The sequence below is a fragment of the Dipodomys ordii genome, unplaced genomic scaffold, assembly GCF_000151885.1.
Source record: "Dipodomys ordii isolate 6190 unplaced genomic scaffold, Dord_2.0 Scaffold2, whole genome shotgun sequence".
NCBI classification, from domain to species: domain Eukaryota; kingdom Metazoa; phylum Chordata; class Mammalia; order Rodentia; family Heteromyidae; genus Dipodomys; species Dipodomys ordii.
The window spans coordinates 3,816,740-3,840,450 of record NW_012267218.1 but is presented as its reverse complement, the minus strand read 5'-3'; the positions used below and the strand labels follow the sequence as shown (position 1 = coordinate 3,840,450).

General features: G+C 53.5%; 2 protein-coding genes across 2 annotated transcripts in view; one reads left to right on the top strand and one right to left on the bottom strand.

Moving 5' to 3' along the window:
- The window catches only part of Wdr25 (WD repeat domain 25), a 128,058-nt gene extending 112,204 nt beyond the window's left edge, over positions 1-15,854 (top strand). The window contains exons 5-7 of the mRNA XM_013015572.1: positions 12,130-12,300; positions 14,753-14,893; positions 15,444-15,854. Coding sequence (XP_012871026.1) covers positions 12,130-12,300; positions 14,753-14,893; positions 15,444-15,665 — 534 coding nt within the window. The 3' untranslated portion in view covers positions 15,666-15,854. The remainder of the gene's footprint in view (positions 1-12,129; positions 12,301-14,752; positions 14,894-15,443) is intronic.
- A 4,107-nt stretch (positions 15,855-19,961) lies between these two features.
- The window catches only part of Begain (brain-enriched guanylate kinase-associated), a 43,607-nt gene continuing 39,857 nt past the window's right edge, over positions 19,962-23,711 (bottom strand). Inside the window, exons 15-16 of the mRNA XM_013013089.1 lie at positions 23,123-23,206; positions 19,962-22,028 (exon numbers count right to left, since the gene is read on the bottom strand). Coding sequence (XP_012868543.1) covers positions 20,706-22,028; positions 23,123-23,206 — 1,407 coding nt within the window. The 3' untranslated portion in view covers positions 19,962-20,705. The remainder of the gene's footprint in view (positions 22,029-23,122; positions 23,207-23,711) is intronic.

Here is a 23,711-nt window from a genome sequence, read left to right as displayed (position 1 = left end):
TAGACAGCCAGTCAAGGTAGACCCAAGGAATGAACAAGGCCCAGTGGCATGAAAGGGCACCACACATCAGGGAATGAAGGCTAAGAGGTTGTATGGATGGAGATGGAGATCTGTGTGTGTGTGCGCGCGCGTGCGTGCGTGCCTGCCTGCGTGCGCGCGTGCGTGCGTGCCTGCCTGCGCGCCTTCATTTCCTGGAGACTTGGGAAACCGTATCACTCTGGTGGCTCAAACTTGTCAGGGCAGGACCTCTACCCTTTCTGTGTTTAGGTTCCGATGCAGCCCTGAACATCCGAGGACTGCTCTGGAGATGGGAAGGCTCCCAGGACACACCCAGCTGCTGGCTGCTGGCTGCTGGCCTGTGGTGCCGGGGTCCCGGGAGCCGCAGCTCATCAGTCATGCCTAACCGTGAAAGGGAAGGCACCCTCCCCGCACGTGGTTATCAAGGCATGCGCGTCTTCAAGCCTCATTAAGAAGTGTTAAATGCTAATGAATTTCCAGAGGGGTGTCCTGGGGCCTCTGTTTCCCTGGAAACACTTGAGAGCAGGTGCTTTATAATGAGCTGTACCTATTTTAAAAGTGAGCCACAAGGGTGCTTTGATAGGTTGGCTCTGGGATGCTGATGGGCAGGTGTGAACAAAGCCAGTGCTGGCCAGTGGAGATGCTCTGTGCTCTCCGGAATAGCGTGTCTCTGGTGGTTTCTATAGAAACTACCAGCACCTAGGTAGCAGAATTCACTTACACAACACAGTGCCGCCCCGGCTCCTGGCCAGCTTGGCCCACCTCTCAAGACAGCGGATCCCACAGGCAGGTGGCACTGGGCCCTGGGCAGAGCGGGACAGATAGATGCAGGCTGTCCCAGCCGCACCGCTGCATTAATTATGTCTGTTCTGTACCTACTGCTTGATGTCAGCGGTCCCCACTCCACCTATTATTTCAGGCCCCATTAATAGGAAGAAGGAGGAACATTTGTGGAGCTAATTCCTCCCCACAGAGCACTTGAAAGAAACTTTTTATTAGTGCAAAATTTAAATATATACCAAAGTAGAAAGACAGTTTAATGAATTTCCATGCAAGCCAGGTTCCGATTTAACCTTGTTTTATCTTGTAATCCTACCCTTCCCCACTGAATTATTTTTGACACAAATCCCAGACACTCATTTCATTTGTAAATACCTTTTGGTTCTTCAAGAAGGTAAGGCCTACAAAATCTTTACAATACCATCACCCCTTCCAACAATTTAATACCGTCATGTAATCCGATCTGTGTTCCAACACCCCCAGATGCCTCATCATTGACTTTCAGGGTCTAAATACTTGCTTGATAAGTCTCCTAAGTCTTGTTTAATCTGTAGCTTTCTCTCCTACTTTGTTTTCCTTATAACTTATTTATTAGGCAATAAACCAGTTGCTTGCCCTTTTATTTCCCGATTGCATCCCCGTGGTGTCATTGAACACATTCCTCTCTTCCTTCCCCATCTCAAGAATTGCTTCAGTGTCAGCTGCTGCTGCTGCTGCCGCCACCACCACAGCCGCTGCTTTTTTTTCTTCTTCCTCCTCTTCTTCCTCTTTCTCCTCCTCTTCCTCCTGCTCCTTTGGGCTCTTTATTTACTTTTTTTTTTTTTTTTGGCTCAAGACTGACACTCTTAACACTTGAGCCAAACTCTACTTTTGGGTGGCTAATTGAGATAAGAGTCTCACAGACTTGCCTGCTCTTCTCAGATCTGAGTAGCTGGGATTGCAGACGTGAGTTACCAGCACCCAGCTTGTTTTATGGCTTGTTTTATGGACTTCTGTCTATTTCTGTGCTGCTGTTCTTACTATGCTTACAATGAAGCTTGATGTCAACTAGTATAAGTTTTCCAATTCTGTTCCAAGTTTTTTGATTAAGTTATTTTTTATACTTAGGTTTTAATTTCATAATCACTTTTCCTTTCATAATCACTTTTCCAATTTCTAACAAGTTAAATGGTACTTCTAACCTGTAGAGTCATTTGGAACAGAAATAAATTCTAAACAATGTTGAGTCTTTCAATCCATGAACATAGTATACTTCATTCATTTACATCTGCTTTGATTTCTGTCACTAGTGCTTTGCTGTTTTCTTAACTTTTTTTTTTTTTTTGGTTGGTTGTGGGGCTTGAACTCTGGGCTTGGGTGCTGTCCTGTGCTCTTCAGCTCAAGGCAAGCGCTCTACCACTTGAGTCACAGCGCCACTTCTGGTTTTCTAATGGTTTATTGGAGATAAGAGTCTCGTGGACTTTCCTGCTCAGGCTGGCATTGAACTGTGATCCTCAGATCTTAGCCTCCTGAGAGGCTAGGATTACAGGCATGAGCCACCGGAGCCCGGCTCTTTGCTGTTTTCATAGTGCAAGGCTTTCACAGTTTTGCCAGACTTGTCCCTTAATATTTATACTTTTGATGCTATTATAGCAGGTAGTTAAAACTTTTCATTTTAACTGATCACTGTTAATATGTAGGAAACAAGAGTATTTTACTTTACCTCCAGTTAGGCAACTCTGCTGAATTCTAGCTCTGGTTGCTTCTTGTCAGATTCTATTGTATTTTCTACATAGATGATCAAATCACTTGTGAATAAAAATTTTAACTCTTTCCCAATCTGATGCCATTTATTGATTGATTTTATTTAATTTTATGTTTATTTCATTCTTCCTCCTTATTCTCTTTATTGTTTGAACTCTAACATCTGTGTAGACATGGTAAGAGTGAACATTCTTGTCTTGTTTATTTCTGATCTTAGAAGAAAGTAATTTGCTTTTTTAAAAACTAGTTCTGCGGATCATCAGGTGATCCATATTTTCAGCCTTGCTTTTGGCTGGTTAATTGGAGACAGAGTCTCTGAGACTTTTCTGCCTAGACTGGCTTCAAACTGCAATCTTCGGATCTCAGCCCTCTGCAGCTCGGATTATAGGTATGAGCAGTGGAGCCAGCCTGACACATTGGGCTTTCGCTGTCATGCAGTTCAGAATACTTTATTTTGACTTACCTTTGATCCATGGATTATTTAAGAGTGTGCCACTTAGCATCCAGCCACTTGAGTATTTCCCAAATGTCTTTACTCTTAGTTTCTAGTTTAATTCCTTTGTGGTCACAGGACATACGTTGTATGCTGTTCATTTGAATCCTTTCATTACATAGTGAGGCCACTTGCACGGCCTGTCCTCATCGGTGCAGACCTGTGTGCAGTGTGGATTCTGCTGCTGAGGGATGAGTGCCAGTTCTATCAAGTTGCTTGATAGGTAGTGTTTTTCAAGTGTTTTATATCCTTTCTGATTTTTTTTTTTACCCTCCCAAGGACAGATAAACAGGGAGGGGAAGGGAAAAAACAAAATGTTTAAATAGGGATACAGGTTGACCCATTGTAACAATGAGATGTACAAGACACTATGTTGAAAAATGAACTTTACAATTTAGGCCAGGGCAGTGGAGGGAGAGGTGTGGGGGGAGAGGGGAATGTACTGATTACCTTGCTCATGTAACTGTAACCCCTCTGTACAGTATTTTTACAATAAAAAACTTATTTTAAAAAGATAAAACAAAAGGCAAACATAAAGAGCAACAAAGGAAAAACCAAAACAACAACAACAAAAAACTTCTTCAACTTACTAGTAAAAAGCCAGAAGTAGAACTATGGCTCAAGCAGTAGAGCATCAGCCTTGAACAAAAAAAAGCTAAGAGACAGCCCCAGGCCCTGATTTCAAGCTGCAGTACCAACACACACACACACACACAAGCACACACACACACACACACACGCTGGAGCAAACTAGCCAGGCACACACACACACACACACACACACACACACACAAACTAGCCAGGCCCCTTTAACACACACACACACACACACACACACACACACACACACACACACGGGCTGGAGCAAACTAGCCAGGCCCTTTAACCCTTCCACTTCTGCCACATGAAACATTTGTATATAGCACACAACTCTTGCCCCTTTGCTGTGTGTGAGGCACAGGTCCTGGCCCCTCGCCAGTCTGTTGGTACCTTGATCTTGGACTTTTGCACTTCCGTTATTTATCAGTGGTCTATCCTAGGCATTTTGTCATGATAGCAGGAACAGGACAGCTGGCTGATACGTGTGAGCATAGGAGTCCATCTCTTTCCTTTTTACTTCTTTTCGCTTTCCTGCATTTAATTTGAAGGTCTGTTATTAGCTGCCTAAACATTTAGGATTATTATTTTCTTCTAATGAATTAAATTGTCTCTTTTATCATTGTGAAAAGCCTTTTGTCCTTCGTAATATTCTTTGCACTGAAATCTACTTTGTCTGTTATTAACATTGGCATTCTTTGATTATTATCAGCATGCTTTATCTTTTTACTTTTAATCTACTTATACGTGCCTATTTAAAGTGGGTGACTTATGCAGTGTATAGGTAGGTCTTGCTTTCTAATTTTAATCCTGTCCAACAGTCTTCCCTGTAAGAGGTTATTTATTCTGATCTATCTTAATGGGATTATTGATGTGGTGGAGTTCAAATCTGGCATCTTGTTCTTTATTAATCTGTTTAATCTATTTCTTTTCCCCTCTAGGTTAATTTAGTATTTTAATGATTTCATTTCATCTCTTTTGTTACTCTGTGTGTTGTAGATTGCTTTAATACTTGTCTCCCTTCAATCATATTCTCTATTTGTCTCATTGGTGCTACTCAGGATAGAACTCAGGGTCTTATACTTAAGCAGTTTCTCTACTATTTGAACCATGCCTCTAGACCATTTTGGCCTTGAAGTGGGGTCTCCCTTTATTTCTGGGCTAGTCTGGACTGTGATCCTCCTATTTGTGCTTCCCTGTGTCTCTGGGGATAACAGGCATGCACTACTTTGCTCATACATTGGTTGGGATGGGGTCTTGAGTACTTCTATGCCCTGGCTGGCCTTGAAGCATGCTTCCCTGATCTATGTCTCACAAGTAGCCAGGACTGCAGGTGTTCGTACCTTCTATAAGAATTTCAAGACAACTTACAGATTTTCAGTTTCATTCCATAGAGTCTTCATGCTATCATTGGCATGCTTTTGTTCATGTTAGAGTCTCCATAATGCATTATTATTATTTTGTTGAAAGCTGTTATTTATTTATTTACTTATTTGGCAGGTCCTGGGGCTTGAACTGAAGACCTGGGTGCTGTCCCTGAGCTGCTGCTCACTGAGCTTCTGTTCAAGGCTAGTGCTCTACCACTTGAGCCACAGAACCACTTCTGGCCTTTTCTGGGTATTTTTTATTGGAGATAAGAGTCTCACAGCCAGCCCAGCTGGCTTTGAACTGCAATCCTCAGATCTCAGCCTCCTGAGTAGCTAGGATTATAGTCTTGAGCCACTAGCCCTTCGCTTATTTCAGAATATTTTGGTAATAGAAAACATTGTTAGCCGGCCACTGGAGTGGTTCATGCCAATAATCCTAACTTCTCTGGGGGTTGAGATTTGAGGATCTCAGCTCAGTTCAAAGCCAGCCTAGACAGGAAAGTCTGTGAAATTCTTATTTCTAATTAATCACAAAAAAAGAGCAAAAGAGGAGCTGTGGCTCAGATGGTAGAGTACCAACTTTGAGTGAAGGAGCTAAGGGGCAGCACTCAGGCCCTGAGTTCAAGTCCCAGTACTGGCGTGTGTGCACGTGCGCGTGCGCGTGTGTGCGTACACACCCCCACACACAATTGCTAGGAGCAATAGAGGCTCTCCCTAGCAAGTATAAAGCCCCAAATTCAAATCCCAGTCCCACCAAAAAAAATCAAACCAACAAAGCAAAACAAAAATAGCATTAACATTTTCCAACATACTTCCATTTTTATGTTTTTTTTCCTATGTGTATGTATGAGGGTTTTTTGTCATTTCAGATCTGCTAACATGTTCTTCAGGACTTCCTTTAATGTTCCGTGCATTTCTGGTCCTCTGCTTATGAGTTGTTTCAGCTTCTGTTTGTCTGAGGAAAAGAAGCCCTGTGTTTTGTCCATGAGGCATTCATGGAAAGCAAGTGAATCTCTTTCTTCTCACACTGTCAGCATGCTCGCCTCCTCTGGCTTCCTGCTTTCTCAGGACTCTTGCCTTTCTTCTTTCCTATGCATCTTTTTCTCTGTTGGCTTTTGAGATATTTTTGGTTCTGGTTTCAAGTAACCTAAATGATATGTTATTTTCACTGTGTATCTTAGGCTTTGTTGAATGTCTTGTATCTGTGGGCCTACAGTTTTAATCAAATTTGGAAATGCTTTATCATTTATTTCTTTGATTTTGATTTTGGTTTCTCTCAATCTCCAACCCATCTTCCCTCTTTTTTCTAAATTTTTGTTTTTGTTTTTGAGACATTGTTTCACTTTGTGCCCCATGTTGGCCCTAAGATTCTGCCTCAGCCTCCCAAGTGCTGGGATTCTCAAATCTCCATGCCTAGCTCCCCATCCTGCTCTCCAGTCACATTCACAACTCACGGATCTGCTGGTCATTCTGTGTCTCCAAGTTTACTAGTCCTTTTGTAAAGATACTGTTTTTATTCCACGTCTGCATGTTTGATGTGGTCCTGTGGAAGAAGCTTCACTGCATGGTCTTTAACATTCTTGCCATTTCCTCTGTCTTGGAGCTGTGCTGCGTGCAGTTATAACTGTTTCTCTATCCCCGTCCCCCACTCCCCTCCGCCCCCAGCTCATCCGTGGCTCTGTTCTGTTGATGGTTATTTCTCCTTCATTATGGCAGACATCCTCTTGCTTGGATTGCTCTCAAGTCTGATCACTTTTTACTGGCTTTCAGTTACTAGGAGTTTCACCTGCTGGGTGTGCAGAATTTTGTTGCATCATCTATTTTTTGAGGGTTTCCTTTTTTTCCTTGGATGCTGGAAATGGCTTCTTTCTTTCTTTCTTTCTTTCTTTTTGTCGGTCGTGGGGCTTGAACTCTGGGCCTGGGCACTGTCCCTCAGCTCTTCAGCTCAAGGCGAGCGCTCTACCACTTGAGCTACAGCGCCACTTCCGGTTTTCTGGTGGTTTATTGGAGATAGGAGTCTCACGGTCTCTCCTGCCCGGGCTGGCTTTGAACTGCGATCCTCAGATCTCAGCCTCCTGAGTAGCTAGGATTACAGGCGTGAGCCACCAGCGCCCGGCATGAAATGGCTTATTTCTTTTGAGGCTTGCTTTTAAGTTTTGTTTGGGGGAAGCTGTTTTTCTAGAGCTGATTTCACATTATTGCTAATGGTAGTCTACTAATGTCCCACGTACTACCTTGAGGCTCCTTTTGACACTTAGCCCTGTGCAAAATCTATCCATCATCTGTCTGTCTGTCTATTTATTTATGCTGTTCCTGGGGCTTGAACGCAGGCTCCAAGGCTAGGCAATACTTGCTTTTTTGTTAAGATGATGTTGTTTATACTGATTTTTCTGATTCAAATGGAATATGGTGGAATTTTTTTTATTCCTTTGCATGTTTTTAATCTTTGTCACTGAAAAGCTTTCTATTTTCCTTGACACAGTTTAGGTGTGTGTATATATTGTGCATTGGCTATGAATGACTAGAATTGGTCTTGCAGCTCATGAAGTTAGGCTCCTCAGTTAAGTTGCTGGTTTTCTATTAATAATGCATATTTAGCCGACGATCAGTGATTCAATTACTATACTTTAAAGTCTCCTAAAAGAAATCCTGTTTGTGTGGTTAAAAGTACCAAATCAATACTTGGTTAATTGCATCTGCTTAATTTGCTTTCACATTTTAAAAATTGCTTCTTAAGTTAATTTTGCTGCATAATTTAACAAAATATGTACATGAGTCTAGAGAAAGAGTTGGCAAAACAATTCATTGGCTCACTGTGGCTTGTGGCCTATTTTTCTTAGGCCATTGAGCTAAGATTGGCTTTTAGCTATTTGACCGCTGTAACACAGACTCAAAAACAACAACAAGAACAAGTGACTCCTCAGGACCCAAAATTATTTGCTGTCTTCCCTTGTACAGAGAAAAAAAAACTGTTACCCTGTTTTTTCTTTCTTTGTTTCTTATAGTTGGATTTGAACTCAGGGCCTTCACTGATTGAGCTTGCCCTGCTTGCTCACTCAGCTAGCATTCTACCACTTGAACCATGCTTCCAGCCCCGTGCTTTGCTTGTTATTTTGGAGATGAAGTCTGGCAGACTATTCTGCACAGGCCAGCTTTGAGCCGAGTACCTCCACTCCTCAGCCTCCTGAGCAGCTGGGATTCCAAGTAGGAGCCACTGGCACCTGGCATAATCCCAGCTACTCTTGGAGGAAGTGGTCAGGAGGATTATACTTCAGCTAAGGCAAAAATGTAACAAGATCCCATTGCAACAGACAAGCTAGGCATGGTGGTCCATGTCTGTAATCCCAGCTCCTAGTAGGTATAGGGAGGAGGATCATGGTACATAGTCAGCTCCTGAGTCAAATCTGCAAAACAAGATGTGGTTAGAGAAATGGAGTTGGGTCTGTAAGCCAGTGTTCCCCTTTCTGTTCTCTCCTTTCCTCTAGAGCAGGCTCCCCCTTACTTGCTTTTGTGTTTGGCTTCTCTTCCTGTTCCTGTCACCTCTCACCTCCTTCTTCAGCTGAGCATCTGGTCCCGGCCCTGGCTCAGGCAGGGCAGGCAGAAGGGACAGTCTTTGCTGCAGCCCCTTCTGTTCCAGAGTGTGGAAATGATTCTTACAGAGTGCCCACAGGCTTTGCCTGATGACGCCGGCTTCTTTGCAGGTCTCCGTTTTCACAAGAACTGCTGCTGTCCTTGGCATTGGCACTGGCATCATGCTGGGGTAGTGCTGGGGTAGCCTTAGGATCTGTTCTTAGAAGTGAGTGCTGGATGCTGAGCACCTGGGGCTCAACCCTGTAATATTAGATACTCAGCAGGCTGCAGCGTGAGTCTTGTGGTTTGGGGCCAGCAGAGGCAGAAAAGATCATGAGACACCCCCCATCTCAACAGAAAAAACTAGGTGTGGTGGTACATGCCTGTTATTCCAGCTGTGATGAGAAGCATAAATAGGAGGATTACAGTCCAGGCCAGTCCTGATCTCACAAACACACACAAAGCAAGGCCCTACCTCAAAAATGCCCAGTTCAAACCCCAATACCACTATCAAAGAGAAAGGGACAGAGACAGACAAAGAAAGAGACAGAGAGAAGAAAAAAGGTGCTGCGTGGCATGCATGTGCAGCTGAGTAACAGCTCCTCTGCAGTTTGCTGCAAACAGCTCAGCTCTTGTGCTGCGTATGTTTCTGGCAGCTGTAATTAGCTGCCCAGAGGCCCCCCCCGCCACTCCGTGGGTTCCCCAGGTGGGGGTTGCTGTTGGATGTGGGATCTCACTGACTTGCTTGGTGAGAGTGGCATCCTGTGTGGATTAGTTTGTGCTGCCCTTGGGTCTGAATGCGGTGAGAGGGCCGTATTCTCTTACTGCCTTGTCCCTCCGTCACCCCCATTTTTCATTACTGTAGTCTAAACTCAGGGCCTTATGCTTGTTAGGAGGTACTCTACTATTTATGCCATGCCCCTAGCCCTCTTTTGCTTTAATTTTTGCCCAGGGGCTGACTTTGTGCCATGATCCTCCTTCCTTGAGAGCTTGTTTGGAGGTTCTAGCAGGGGAGCGCAGCTACTCGTATACCCTTGACCGAAGACCGGTCCTCCTCTATCGGGGATGGTCGTCCTCTTCGACCGAGCGCGCAGCTTCGGGAGGGACGCACATGGAGCGGTGAGGGAGGAAGGGGACACCCGCCTAGCCAGCCACATCAGCCGAATCAACCCTGGCGATCAGTGGGGTGACAGATGTCGCAGCCAGATCGCCCTCACATCCTGATCCTCCTCCCTATACCTACTAGGAGCTGGGATTACAGACATGGACCACCATGCCTAGCTTGTTTGTTGCAATGGGATCTTGATACATTTTTGCCTTAGCTGAAGTATAATCCTTCTGACCACTTCCTCCAAGAGTAGCTGGGATTATGCCTGGAAATCTCACACATTTTTTCCCCCATAGAGTTGTGGTCTTGTTCATCTACTTTGAGAAGTTGTCTGTGTATTAGATCTTATTGTTTCTTACTTTGGAGTCATAGCAGGGAAAACCAAGCCCCATGTTTCAGAGAAAGTCAGCTGTGTTGTCCTCTCATGTTTATATCGTTTTTTCCTTTGCCAGTATAATTTTTTTTTGGTAATGTATCAACAGGGTGCACTTGGTGCCAGGTGGCTGCCCCCTGTGAGCTGTGTGAGGTTACACTCCTGCTGCATAGCTGTCTGTGGGCACAGACTGCTCGTCTCTCAGAATTCTGGGAGAGGCAGTTGGGTCCGCAGTGGCCAGGCTCTCTAGCATGCCGCCTTACGGCGCTCAAGTGGCTTCCATCACCTGGGTAGGGTGTGGTTCATCTTCGACTTTCCCCAAGGCCAGCTGCCCACTTACCCAACATGGAGGGCACGACTGCCCCTGAACTAGGCTCCCCTTTTGGTCTGGCCAACCAGGCTGTGGACAGTGGCCATGTCCTGGGATGGGGTACACCGGCTGCCTGTGTCATGAAGACGCTGCAAAGCCTGCTCTAGACACACAGATGGGTTGTGTGTCCTCGGGCAGCTCGAAGGCACATCGGTCACGTGCCAGTGAGCACTCCGCTGCCCCACCCTCCTCTAGCAGCGGGTTTCACAGGCAGGGGGCATCCCTAACCCAGCTGGCATCCTGAACGGTCACCTTTATGATGCCCCCATGAGTGGAGCCATTCCCAGGCATTCTGAGAAAATGGTCAGGACACCGCCTTTCGTTCTCCTCCATATGTTCGGGCGGCAGGTGGCAGCACTGGCGGGCACGCTGGAAGTTCGGCTGGGGACGGCTGATGGCCGAGAGGCACGTGGCCTCTGGGAGAAGTGGTCCTAACTCTGAGCAGCAGGAAGGGCCCTCCCACCTGCACCCCCCTTCATGCATCAGCCCTGTGGGATGAGGGGATGAGGGGCCTTCACTAGGGCTGTGGTGTTCAACTAAGACCGTGTGGAAGCTGGCAGTTCTGCCAAGGAGCTAGGAGCTGCCTGGCACAGGCAGAGCGGTTCTCACCAGTCTGCTTGTGATTGTGTCACAGAAGAGCAGCATGTGTTGCTTACCTATGTCTAGAAATGTGCTGCCAGGAACTAGGAGAGGCAGGAATCGGCCTGGCCTGGAGAGTGAGTCTTAATACCTCCCTCCCAGTGCAAGCGGGGCTTACGGGGCTGCTACTGGAATGTGAACTGGGCACACACATTTGAAGGAGGACAATGGAATGCATTCGCTGAACATCTTGAAAGGCATGAACTCATTTCATGGCAGGCAGGGCCAAGGGACCAAGAGCTGTGTGTGCTGCAGCCCCGCGGTGGCACCCTGGCGGCTGGTGACCGCGGCCAGGTCCGCACCCCCCCCCCCGCATTGCGCTGCTTCCGTCACAATGGCGGGCACTCGGGCCTGGCATTTCAGCACTGTAGTACACCGTCATGCCATCTGGGAGTTTGGCCACCGCTGCTGGGAGTCCTGGCCCCCCCCCCCGCCACGCCCCGCTGCCCCAGGCGTGTTGGCTGAGGAGCAGGTGCCATGAGCAGCTCTGGAAAGGCGTGGCGTGCCTGTGGCCACAGTGTAGTTTGGGAGGCTGGAGGCTGTGGGATACCACTGAGGAAACGTGCCTCCGAAGCGGAAGTGCATCCCGTTGATTCGGCTTTATATCCGTCTCCAAGAATGCTGGCGCCCTGTGTGGTGGTCACTCCCCCGGGGACTGTCACTCAGGATCTCGCACCCGCAGACTCTCACAAAATAGGACACTGTGCTTGCTGGCCGCCACTGCATTCCTCAGCCCAGGAGCAAGGCTCCAGCCCTTCCCCCACGCACTTTCATGGGGTTCCAGCTACCTCCAAGGGTCCCCTGTCTGCCTGGGAGGTGGACCTTCCCAGCTTCCAGCAGGGGTGCTGGGAATGGCCACCGGGCCAGGCTTCCATCACAGCATCTCCCAAGAAAGACAGATGTTGGTCTGCTAGGGAGCTGGGGGGGGGGCGTCTTGTGACCCCACATGTGGGTGGGGCATGGACCAGACTGGCCTTCAGTAAGTCTGTCCATCCCCTGGCCTCCCCGCTGGGTGGGCACCAGCACTGTGCTTCCAGGCCCCGCCGGTGTGACCTGTGCCTACTCCTGCAGGTGGTGAGAAGCTACAAGGCGACCATCCAGCAGACCCTGGACATCCTCTTCCTCCAGGAAGGCTCTGAGTTCCTGAGCAGCACGGATGCCTCCACCCGGGACTCCGCCGACCGCACCATCATTGCCTGGGACTTCAGGACCTCTGCCAAAATCTCCAACCAGATTTTCCATGTGAGCGGGCCTGTGCGGGGTGGGCCCTGATTTCAGTCTCAGGCACATTGCCGCAGTCCTGCTCCCCGTGGGGTGCCGGGCCCCGTCCTCAGGCTGGGGTTGCAGGGCCTGGAGTCTCTAGGCGGGGGGAAGGTGAAGGTCAGGGCCTGCCACCTGTAGGCGGGGACAGCCCCCCGAGAGGGGGAGATGGCCTCTGGCCCCTGCCCCTGCCCTCAGCAGCCAGGCCTGGCCAAGGCCTGGCCTACACCTCCGCGGTAGCCCTGCCAGGCCTCACAGGAGTTCAGAGCTGGGACTTGCCGTAAGTTATCCTCCTTGACTTTCACGTTCCTCATTAGAAAACTGAGGAGATTATGACTTTTTATGGAGTAGTTTCAAGAATTAAAAGAGAGAATTCTCATAAAGGGCATATTATACTGCCAGGGACAGAGTGCTCTATCATCCTTTACCTGTCCTTACCAAAACTGCCATCATTACCATCATCATATCTACCACCATTATCACCCTCACCAACCTCTGTCACTACCACCATCACCACTACACCACCAGCATCACCATTTCTATCACCACCGCCATCACGATTACCATCACCACCATTAGTACTGACGTCATCATCACCATCATCATCTCCATTAACACCACTGTCACCACCATCATGATTCACCACCACCAACATCACCATTTCTGTCACCTCCACTGTCATGATTACCATCACCATCAGCACTGCCACCATCATCACCACCACCCTCTCCATTAATACCACCATCACCACCACCACCATCACCAGCATCACCATCTCTGTCACTTACCACCATCATGATTACCACCACCACCTTCCTATACCATCATAATTACTGCCATTGTCGCCACCACCATCTCTGGTACCACCGCCATCACCACCATCTCTACCACCATCACCATTATCACTATTTCTATTACTACCACCATCATTGTTACCGTCACCACTGCGGTCATCGTCATCCTCATCATCCTCATCACAATCACTGCTGCGGTCATCACCACCATGGACCACCACCGCTACCACCACCTTTTTTTTTTATGCCACTCGTCATGAATTTCTGTTATCCTTGCTCAGGGGTCATGCTAATCTTCTCCTCATTATTCCAGTTTTAGTGTGTGTGCTGCCAAAACAGCACTATCATCTTCTGTGGAGCTTTCAAATAAGCCATGACTAATCTCTGGTGCCTCTACCCTGAATCTTAACATACTTATCATGTACAGCTGTGTGCCTCCTCCACCCTGCCTTTTGTTCTCGGAGTGAACCTGAGCAAAGTCACCTCTAGACTTCACAGCAGGGTTTTCCAGTGCAATCCCTCACTGGGTGGGGCCAGAGGGCACATCTGGTCACGAAGAGCCTCCTGAACACCAAGGCCTGTGACCAAGCTCGGGAGGCAGGCAAGGGGAGGGGGCCGGGGGGGCGGAGGGGAGGTGTACCCATGCCTCCTAAGTCAGTGACTGAGCTGTGAGGTCATGCTAGGGAGTGGACTCATCATCTAGCCCATGTGGTCTAGCACAGGCCGCTTTGGCCACTCATGGATAATATTTAGGCCAAGCCAGACTCCAGGAGAGGGGAGGTTTGCAGGGTGTTTTCTGTATGAGCAACTGCCCCCCTTATGGTTTTTTAAATGGTTTTGTGCAGCGGGGCTACAGGTAGGGAAGTGGGGTGAAGAGCACATGTCACCCCTTCCTCGCTCTCTCTCAGTTTTGCCCTCCCATGCACACTCCCTTACGCTTTGAATAGTGTGCTCTGTCTTTATCTTCTGTTTGGCTGTTCACCAGCCGCCTCAGCTTCCTGGGGAGGTAGAGAGATGAGTGTCTTTTTTTCTATTTCACTGGGAAACATGACCACAAACTTGGTAGCTTGAAATAGCCCAAATTTCTTCTCCCAGGTTGGAGGCCAGACATCTGTACTAACAGGATGTATTCTTGGGTTGAAACCAGGGTGGCAGGGCCACTTCCTCCGGAGCCCCTCCGGGAGAGAAGCTTTCCCGCCTCCCTCTTTAGGGGCGCACGATGGCATGCAGGACAGTGGCCGAGGGTAACGTCCCCCTTCACCTGCTCGTATCTGCTAAGGCTCTTGGTTTGCAGTCACAGGCCTCAGGACCCAGGACGTGAGCGCGTCTGGGGGTTCGCTTCCCAGCTTCTGGAGACGGCGCAGCCTGCAGGAGCGTCACCGCCCAGCCTCGGCTCTAGCCCAGTGACTTCCATGTCGGGCTGCCGTTGGCACATGCACAGCATATCTGTGTTCCTCCAGGTCACTGAGTTGGTGCAGCAAGAGGGACCTCATTCAGACCCCCACCATGGCTGGGGAGAGAGGGGCTGGGCCCCGGGTCCCAAGCACAGCCTGTGGGCTGGCTCTCTGGAGCCAGGAGACTCCAGCTGCCTCCTCTCAACCTGAGGCCTCCTTTCATCCTGTGGCCCTGTTTTTTCTTAGGAGAGGTACACGTGCCCCAGCCTCGCCTTGCACCCCAGGGAGCCTGTATTCCTGGCACAGACCAATGGCAACTACCTGGCCCTCTTCTCAGCCGTGTGGCCCTACCGGATGAGCAGGCGGCGGCGCTACGAAGGGCACAAGGTAACCCCACCCTTCCCCCCCCCCCGCCCCAGCTGAGCACTGCCTGAGCCCCAGCTGAGCACTGCCTGAGCCCCAGCTGAGCACTGCCTGAGCCCCAGCTGAGCACTGCCTGAGCCCCAGTGCCTTTTGCTGGGTGGCGTCATGAATGGATGCAGAATCCCAGGGTGCATGGACCCCCTCCCCTCCACATGGGTGGATTCTACTTCCTTTTCCAGGTGACTGTGCCACGTGGGCTGAGGTCCACTCAAGGCTGTGGACAGGGAGATGGGAGGTGGCTCACACGGGGGATGGGCATGAGGCCCACCGGGGAGGCCCTTCCTGTGCAAGGCCTGTTTTTCCTCCTGGGGTTGGTGGGGGGGGGGTTCAGCATTTGTCACTGAGGCCAGGTTCCCCGCTAGTCCAGCCATGTTCGTGGCCCCCTGGGAGAAGCTTTGGCCTTAAAGTTGCTGGACCTTGAAGCCCCTCTCTGCCCCCTGCCCGCTAGTGCCCCGCAGCCTGCCCCGCAGCGCCCTCGGGCAGGGAGGCGTCATGGCTGTGTCGCTCTCTGCAGGTGGAAGGCTACGCCGTGGGCTGCGAGTGCTCCCCGTGTGGAGAGCTGCTGGTGACAGGCAGCGCCGATGGCCGCGTCCTGATGTTCAGCTTCCGCACCGCCCGCCGGGCCTGCACGCTGCAGGGACACCCACAGGCCTGCCTCGGCACCACCTACCACCCCGTGCTGCCCTCTGTCCTGGCCACCTGCTCCTGGGGAGGCGACATCAAGATCTGGCAGTGACGCCCGTGCCTGGGGCTCCCTTTGTTCCTCGGGAGGAGGCGGGGATTGGGGTATACCATTTCCACCGTCTGCCGGGCCTCAGTTTCTTCATCTGTGCAGAGGGGGCAAGAAGCTGTCTGGGTGTGAGTGCTGTATGAAGAAAGTGTCAGATGCCTGGTGATGCCCAATAAATGTGTGTCCTGCTGCTTCTGAGGAGGTTTGGGCAGCGCATGTGTGTGGCTGGCATCCCCGGCTCCGCCGCCGCTGGGGCTCTGGAGACAGCACGGGTGGGACTTGCGGTGGCACCGCCGCTCTGGGGCTCCCGAGGGTGCTCTCTCACATGGGGGCCTGGGTCTGGGGTCTGCCCCCGGGAGCTCTGTGCTGGGGTTTTGCAAGCCCATAGCTCCGTGGCCCTTCTCTCTACCAGGCACTGTGGCCAGTTAGCTCCCCGCTCCATCCACGCCCCAGGCCCCTAGCTGCTGCTTTCCCAGTGCTGCAGGCCAGTGTCCACACTGAACAGGCCGTGCATCTGTCCTGCAGAGGAGAAGCAGGGTCCCTGAAGACCCTCCCTCCTTCCCTGGGAGAACGCTCAGCTCCCAGGGCCTCAGCTGGCCAGTGCCACTGTAGTTGAGGGGCCATCCCAAAAATCCAGGGTCCCTTGGACAGCTGGTGGGGAGAACATGACCTTTGGAGGCCTTGGTGGGGGAAGATGTTTCTTAGCTGGGGCATGGGGCTGGAGTGTTGGAGGGCGTCCACTCAGGTGTGTTGAGTGAGGAGCAGAGCGGGAAGCCTGCTTCCTTTTGGTCTTGCCCGCCCCGCCTCATGGCTCTGCTGCCCCCTGCATTAGCCCTCTCCCCATCACCCATCTGACTGCTCCCCACACACAGGGAGGTCTGGGACAGCCTCTCCTCTCCGGCCTCTCCTTCCTCCCTGGCTGTCCAGCCTCTCAAACCTACACAAAGCCTGTGGCCTATGATCCTGGGGCATTTGGAGCCCTGAGACCAGCTCAGATCCCAGGGCATGCCCTAGTAGCGTGGGACTTGGCACCTCTGAGCCTCAGCTTACCCCTCTGTGAAGTGGGACACATGGGGGAAGAACTTGGTAGTCCAGTTCATCTGACCTGCAGCTGTGACTTGCAGGGAGGGGGTGTGCAGGGCCCCTGGGGAGCAGCTGTGGATGTCCTACTGCTACCTCCCTAGGGACTTGATTTCTTGACATGGGCCCCAACGGACCTGCCGCTGACCCCTCCCCGTCAGAGCTGGCTTCCAGGGGGGAAAGGCAGGGGCTCTGCGTTGGCCATGTCCTTTTCCAAATGCTTTCTTCCAGAGAGCCTCCACGCGCAGTGACTTTGACACCTGGCAAGGTATCCAGAGTTCATCATTTGCAATTTAAAAAGCAGAGAGCTAAATTTAGTGTTGAGCAGGAGTGAACAGGGAGCACGGGGTCCTCCCTCCCCCCCCCCCCCGCCACAGCCTGGGCCCAGGTGCGCCCCCATCCTGCCTGCCAGATCACGAGCTGCGGTGGAGAAACGCGGCTTCCTCTGCCTGTGCCACACACGGCCCCGCCCGGAGAGGCTGCCACCCCGGAGCCGGCACCCAGGGCCGCCTGCCTGCAAAGCCTGCATCCCCTGCCCAGCCGGGCACTGCCCCCGTGGAGAGCGAGGGGAACACGCGTGGATGCACAGACAGGGCCTCGCTGAAGATGAAGTGGGAGGGAGTGGAGGGAGAGGGCATGGCGGCGGCGGAGGGAACACCACTGCCTTCCCAGCCCCACCGCGTACGGGAGCGCCAGCAGGAACAGCCTGGCTGTGGCGACACTCCAGGGACCCTGCTGGCGGCTGAGCCTGCGGGGGAGACACGCGGGAGCACGGGACAGCTGGGAATTCCCCAGTGCCACATGTGCCTGCCTTTCTACGAGTGTTTCCCTTTGCCTATTCATCCTTCAATGTTCACCATGAGCCTCTCCTGACCCTCTCCGTTCTTTGGCCTGGAGTGGTGTGGACTCTCCCTATTTGGATGCCCTGAGCCCAGTGTCCCCTCCCTCCCCCACCTTGGGGCTCCTAGTGGGGAGAGCCGGGTGCCCCAGAGGCCAGCAGAGGGTCACAGCTGGATCTAGCAAGAGGTCAGGAGGGAAACACCAAGCCCCAACCCAGGGCAGAGCTGTGGACCAGTGGCATGTGTGTATGTGAGTCCTGGGGTCCATGGAGTTGAAGTCAGGGAAAGTGGAGCACCAGGCAACCAGCTGAGGAGCACCTAGCTGGCGTAGGGTCTGAAAGCTTTAGGTGCTCCAGAGCCGGAACTTCAGGGCCCATCTGGGGCTAGCTTTAAAGCCAGGCGATGGGCTTGGGGTGAGTGGCCCTCAATGGGAAGGGCCCCCAGGTGCCCAAAGAAAGCAGGTGTAATGTCTCTTGACAGGAGGCCTTCGCCACACCTTGCAGAGCTCTGCAGGCACAAGGGCCGGCCAGACCCCTGGGCTGATCATGGCAGCAAGGGCGGAAGCAGACGCTGGCTGACTCAGACACCACACGGCGGCCGGGCCAGACCCAGCCTGGGAGCTGGCTACGCTGCGAGCTTTACAAAAACAAGGGATGAGCTTTAAAGAAGCTCCAGGGAATAGGAAGACGCAGGCCCACAGTGCATCTGTAAAACTAAACAAACAGAACTGCTGGAGTGAAAGCCGTTCACCACTGAAATGAAAACAAACCCAGTGGCTGAGTGAACACGGCGAGGAGTCATGCTGACTGCAGTGGCGTGAGACAAAATCAGGGAAATTCAGGAGAGAGCGGCGGAAAGATGACAGTAGAGGGTCTGCCACAGTTCCACAGGCAGAGCAGAAAGAGAATGCTGGAAAATACTTTTTAAAAGGCTCATGCCTGTAATCTCAATCAGAAGACTGAGATCTGAGGACCAAGGTTCAAAGCCAGCCTGTTATAGGAAAGTCCATGAGACCCTTATCTCCAATAAACCACCAATAAACTGGAAGTGGTGCTGTGGCTCAAGTGGTAGAGTGTTTGCCTTAAGCTGAAGAGCTCAGGGACAGCCCAGGTCCAGAGTTCAAGCCCCACGACCAACAAAAAGAAAAAGAAAAGAAAAACGTCTGCCAGATGCTGCTGGCTCACTACTGTAATCTAGCTACTTAGGAGGCTGTGATCTGAGGATCACAGCTCAAAGACCACTTGGGCAGAAAAGTCTCCAATTAACCAACGAAAAGCTGGAAGTGGAGCTGTGGCTCAAGTGGCAGAGCACCAGTCTTGAGCAAATATGCCCACAGATAGTACCCAGACCCTGAGGAACCCCTTCTGTCCCCCCCAAAAAAATGTCAAGGATTTTCCAGAACTGAATAAAAGAACACATCAATCCACAGATACATAGAGTCCCTGTGAAAGCTAGCAAGGAATCTCACGCAGGTGTGCCTTAGGGAAATTGTAGAAAACCAAAAGTCAGAGACAGAAGAAAAAGACAATAACCAGGAAGAGTTATATGGACCAGAAAGGGTTATGTATATGGGCCGTGCTTAGCCTGGAGCTCCCCCCTTCCTGGTAATCTTGTATTTTTCTTCTGTCTCTGACTTTTGGTTTTCTACAATTTCCCTATGATATGGAACTTACATATACACAAAGCAGGATGCTTTCTATCCCCAGCAGAATAAAGACTTTTCAGGACAATAAGAACAGAGCTTAGCTAGGCATGGTGGTGTGCACTTGTATTGTAATCTCAGCACTGAGGTGAGGGAAATCATGAGTTCAAGGTCAGCCCAGGCTACATAATGAATTGCAATCTCAGCCACCAGCAGGCTACACTAAAGGAAATTCTAAAGAGTGTACTTTGAATGGGGCGCTGGTGGCTCACGCCTGTAATCCTAGCTACTCAGGAAGCTGAGATCTGAGGATCTCGGTTCAAAGCCTGCCTGGGCTTTGAGACTCTTATCTCCAATTACCCACCGAAAAACCAGAAGCAGCACTGTGGCTCAAGTGGTAGAGCACTCGCCTTGGGCTGAAGAGCTCAGTGACAGCGCTAAGGCCGAGTTTAAGCCCCATGACCACCACCACCAACATCAAAAAAATACTTTGGGTAAACCAAGATAGCAAGCAAGGGAGGGATGAGTTCACAGGACAACCCAAAGGGCCCCGGTGCAGGGCGGCGGGGAGCTGTGAGCCCATCGTGGTGGAGAGCAAGGTCCGGGAAGACATTGTGGAGGGACCAGGGGCCCGATCAACAAACAGCCACACCTGGTTGCTTTCCACTGCTGGCTTTTATTAATGAATGCAAAATACAATACTAACGGGACAGCATGCATCACAGACGAGGGAGTGCCGGGGTGGGGCGGGGGCCTCATACGTCTGAGGTAGACCGAGGTGGTGTGGGGAGCGGGGGGGGGCGGGGCGGAGCGAGCACCGGGCCGTACTGGGACCTTGTCCCGGCCCCACTCGGGACTGCGGGCCGTGAAGGAGCTCGGGGTGGAGGGGGGGGTACTGTGCTGGCCGCACTGTGGGAAGTTGGATTTTGACAACATTTCCTGTGCCCTCACTGGTTTCCGTTCCCCTCTCACTGGTCAGAATTTTGGGCTTCCCTTGCCACTGCCTTGCGGCCTCGCCGCTGGCGGAGGCCGGGCTTCCTGGGACACGCTCGCCTTCGCCCCGGGCAAGCCCCCAGCACCTTCACTGAAGAGATGCAGGAGCTTCACGTTGGAAACGCCAAGGCAGCCATCCAGAAGCTGGAGGCCGGGGGCGTTAAGAAAGACCCTTTTCTCTTAGAAAAATAGTATCGCTTTATAAAAGGGGGGGGCGCTCACCTCGGGTGGGAGGGTGTGGGGATGTGAAAACACCTAAGCGGGGGTCCGTGGTGGTAGCCGGGGCTGGACACGTCGACAATACAGCAGGTTGTCCTCGGGGGTTCTACCGGGCTGGGAGGCGGGGAGGGGTTGGGCAGGAGTGCCTCCTCCTGGACAAGGGGCTCAGGGAGCGGGGTGTCTTGGGGGAAAGGGAACTGCACCCTTGTAGGTGCCACGTGGCCGGAGCGGGAGTGGGGAGGAGGGCCCGTGGCCGTGGCCTGCGTGGGGCGTTCAGTTGAGCAAGGTTCCGTAGAGCTGGGCCTTGGTCAGGCTGTCCTTGCGGCTCAGCCCCGCGCCTCCAGTCCGAGGGAAGGCCTGCTGGGGGCTGAGGCGGGCGGCAGGGTGCATCTCGGGCGAGGCCTCCATGGAGCTGGGCCCCAGGGAGTCCCTGGAGCCCGGCTCGGGCTCAGGGCTGCTGCCGGCCCCGCACAGCTGCACCCCGAGCCGGTCCCCATCGCCGTCGCTGGGCGCGTAGCCGGGGAGCGGGTCGGCCGAGCGGCTGGGGCTGAGGCTGCGCAGGAAGCAGGGCTCGGCCAGGTGGCCCTGGGACAGGTCGTCGCCCTCGGAGAAGCTCTCGGCCTTGTAGGTGGCGTAGAGGGGGCTGGCGCGACCTTCGGCCTTCTTGCCCGGGCTGCCCATGCTGCCGCCGTAGTAGCGTTCGGAGAAGCTGCAGGGAGAGGCGCGGCTGGCGGTGCCTCCCGGGAACGAGTAGGCCCCGATGTCCTCCACGCTCAGGGGCCGCCACTGGCCCCGGAGGTCCTCGCTGGCCAGCCGCGTGCTGCCCGGCTTGGCTCGCAGGCTCCACAGGTTTGGTGGCATCAGCGCCTGCTGGGGCCCCGGGGAGGCCGGGAAGCGGAAGGGCTCGGCCGGGTACGGAGACACAGTCCGTCCGAAGCCGGGGGTCACCTCGGCCTCGCGCGGGGCGGCGGCGGCCTTGGCGAAGCGCGGGCCGCCGCCGTTGTAGGTGGCGGCGGCCGGGGGCTTGCGGTTGAAGAGCTCGTCGCGGCTGTTCAGGTAGATGGCCTGCTGCGAGGCGGTCAGCGTGCTGGCCTGCGCGTGCTCCTTCTCCTCCGACGTGGCGCTGAAGCTCGAGTACGAGCTGGACGTGGGCAGCGAGCCCGCGTAGCCCGGGAAGGCTTCGTGGCGGTAGCCCACGGGGAAGGCCGCGGCCTCGGCCTCCTCCTCCTCCTCGGCGGTGTCGGTGGAGTTCTGGGCCCGCAGGAATCCCACGTCGGTCACGGATGCGTCCACGCTGGGCCTCCGGTCCCGCCGCCGCTCGTCGGGGCAGTAGAGGGCCGTGTCGCTGCAGTAGATGTCCCCCTTGTAGGGGGGCCGCGGGCCTGGCTTCTCCACCCCGTCGCGGAAGGCCAGGTCGCGGGCCGAGGCATCCGACAGGCGCGACGACAGGCTGGTGGGGTCGGGCTTCTCCAGCACCTTGGCAATGACGCAGGTCGGGACGCTGTCGGCGTAGGCCGGGTGGCAGCGCGGGGACGGCAGGCTGCAGCCGTGCTTCTCCATGTGCAGACTCACGCGCTGCTGGAAGTCCAAGGGCAGCTGGAACAGGGGGAGGAGCAGAGGCGGGGAGGGGGGCGGGGCGGGGGTCACCGTCAGCATGGCGGAGGCAGCCCAGGCCCGGCCCCAAGGCTGCAGACCGCCATCAGCATGACCGACAGGCAGGCAGACAAAAGACAGGCGGACAGACAGACGGCGGGGACTTCCCAGGCTCCTCACGGTCCACACGTGGGGGGCCGGGGCCCAGAACTCTGGACGTGACAGGCTCCCAAGGATGGGGCGTCGTGTGCCTGGGCACCCTGCCCCCACCCTCCATCCCCTCCGTCCACCCACCACCCCGTTCCAAAGGGGCCAGCGCAGCCGAGAGACGCCCGACCCCAGGGCCGCCGGGGGCCCCACTGCGGTTCCCACCCGGCCAGGGGCTGCGTTGCTTTGGCACAGATGCTCAGGTTTCGCGGGTGGTGCCGACCAGCGGCGCTGCCCGCCCGCTGCTGAACAAGACAGACTCAGAAACAGATGCAACAAAGATCGAGGGGCCTGAGGCGGGTGCCCTGTGGCTTCCACGGGCACGCCGGGCGCCACGCAGGGGTGCCCCACTACTGTTTGATCTATTTTGTGAGTGTGTCAGGTGTGGTGGGGCCCAGGGAGGAGATTCTGGCCTGTGGCAGGGGTGGGGACAGCATGATTGGGGTGGGGTCCCTGGACCAGCTCTTGAGGAAGCCACTTTGGTACCAGGCTTGGTTCTGAACCTAGGCTCTGCTGCCGGCTCGCCCCATGACCTCGGTGAGACCCCCTTTTTAGAGTGTTTCTTGTCTCCAGTGTGGAACTTTCTGAATTTCTGCCCCGACCACATGGCTGGTGTCAGGTGCCGGGAGGGTCGCTCTGTCTCGCCACACCCGGGGATGGGGAGCAGTCCCCACAGGCAGCCTGAGTGGCCTGGGGGACCCTGGGGACGTGGGGCGCTTGGAAAGGTTAGGACCCACGGGCGGGCGAGCGAGGAGGGACGAGGGGCTCAGTCTCACCCAGCATCTTCCTCCTCAAGGGTGGGGAGTGGCCTCAGAGTGGGACCAGCCTTAAAGGAGCCCAGAGAGGTCCTGGGGCAGGGTGGGCCTGGCTGTGGGGCGGGGTCACGTTACCTCTGACACCTTATGGACCCTGCCGTAGGTCTGGCTGCACTGCAGCAGCTGGGCCGCTAGATTGCAGTCCTTCCTATAGAGCTCCTAGAAGACAAGAGACGGCATTGGGCACAGCTCGGCCCTGGCCAGCACCAAGGGGCCAGTGGGACGTGCCGAGGGCTGTGCAGTCGGTGAGATGAGGGCCGTCTCCAGGCCCATCCCTCTCTGTGCTCCATGGTCAGACCACAGAGAACCTGTCTGTGCTGGTGTGTGGAGGAGGCCGGGTGGGCAGCAGGGCCGCTCTACCCAGGGTGGACCCCTGGAGGCCCCCAGCTTATCCACCAGGTCTTGGCTGCTGGCCCCCGGCCTGAAAGTCCCTGCAAAGGTAGCTGGTGGCAATGCCAGGCACCGCTGAGGACAGGGACGCACGCCACCTCTGCCACCCGTCTCCCGCAGGGCCAGGCTAGGGTTGGGACAGGTGTGTGACCCCGGGTGCAGGCAGGCACTAGCTCAGTCTCGTGAGCTAAAAACAGATGCAAACAGTAGGACTCGGGGGTCACTTGTGCCTTCGGAAATCTCTGTTGCATGTGCCTAGGCTGGGCCTCCGCTC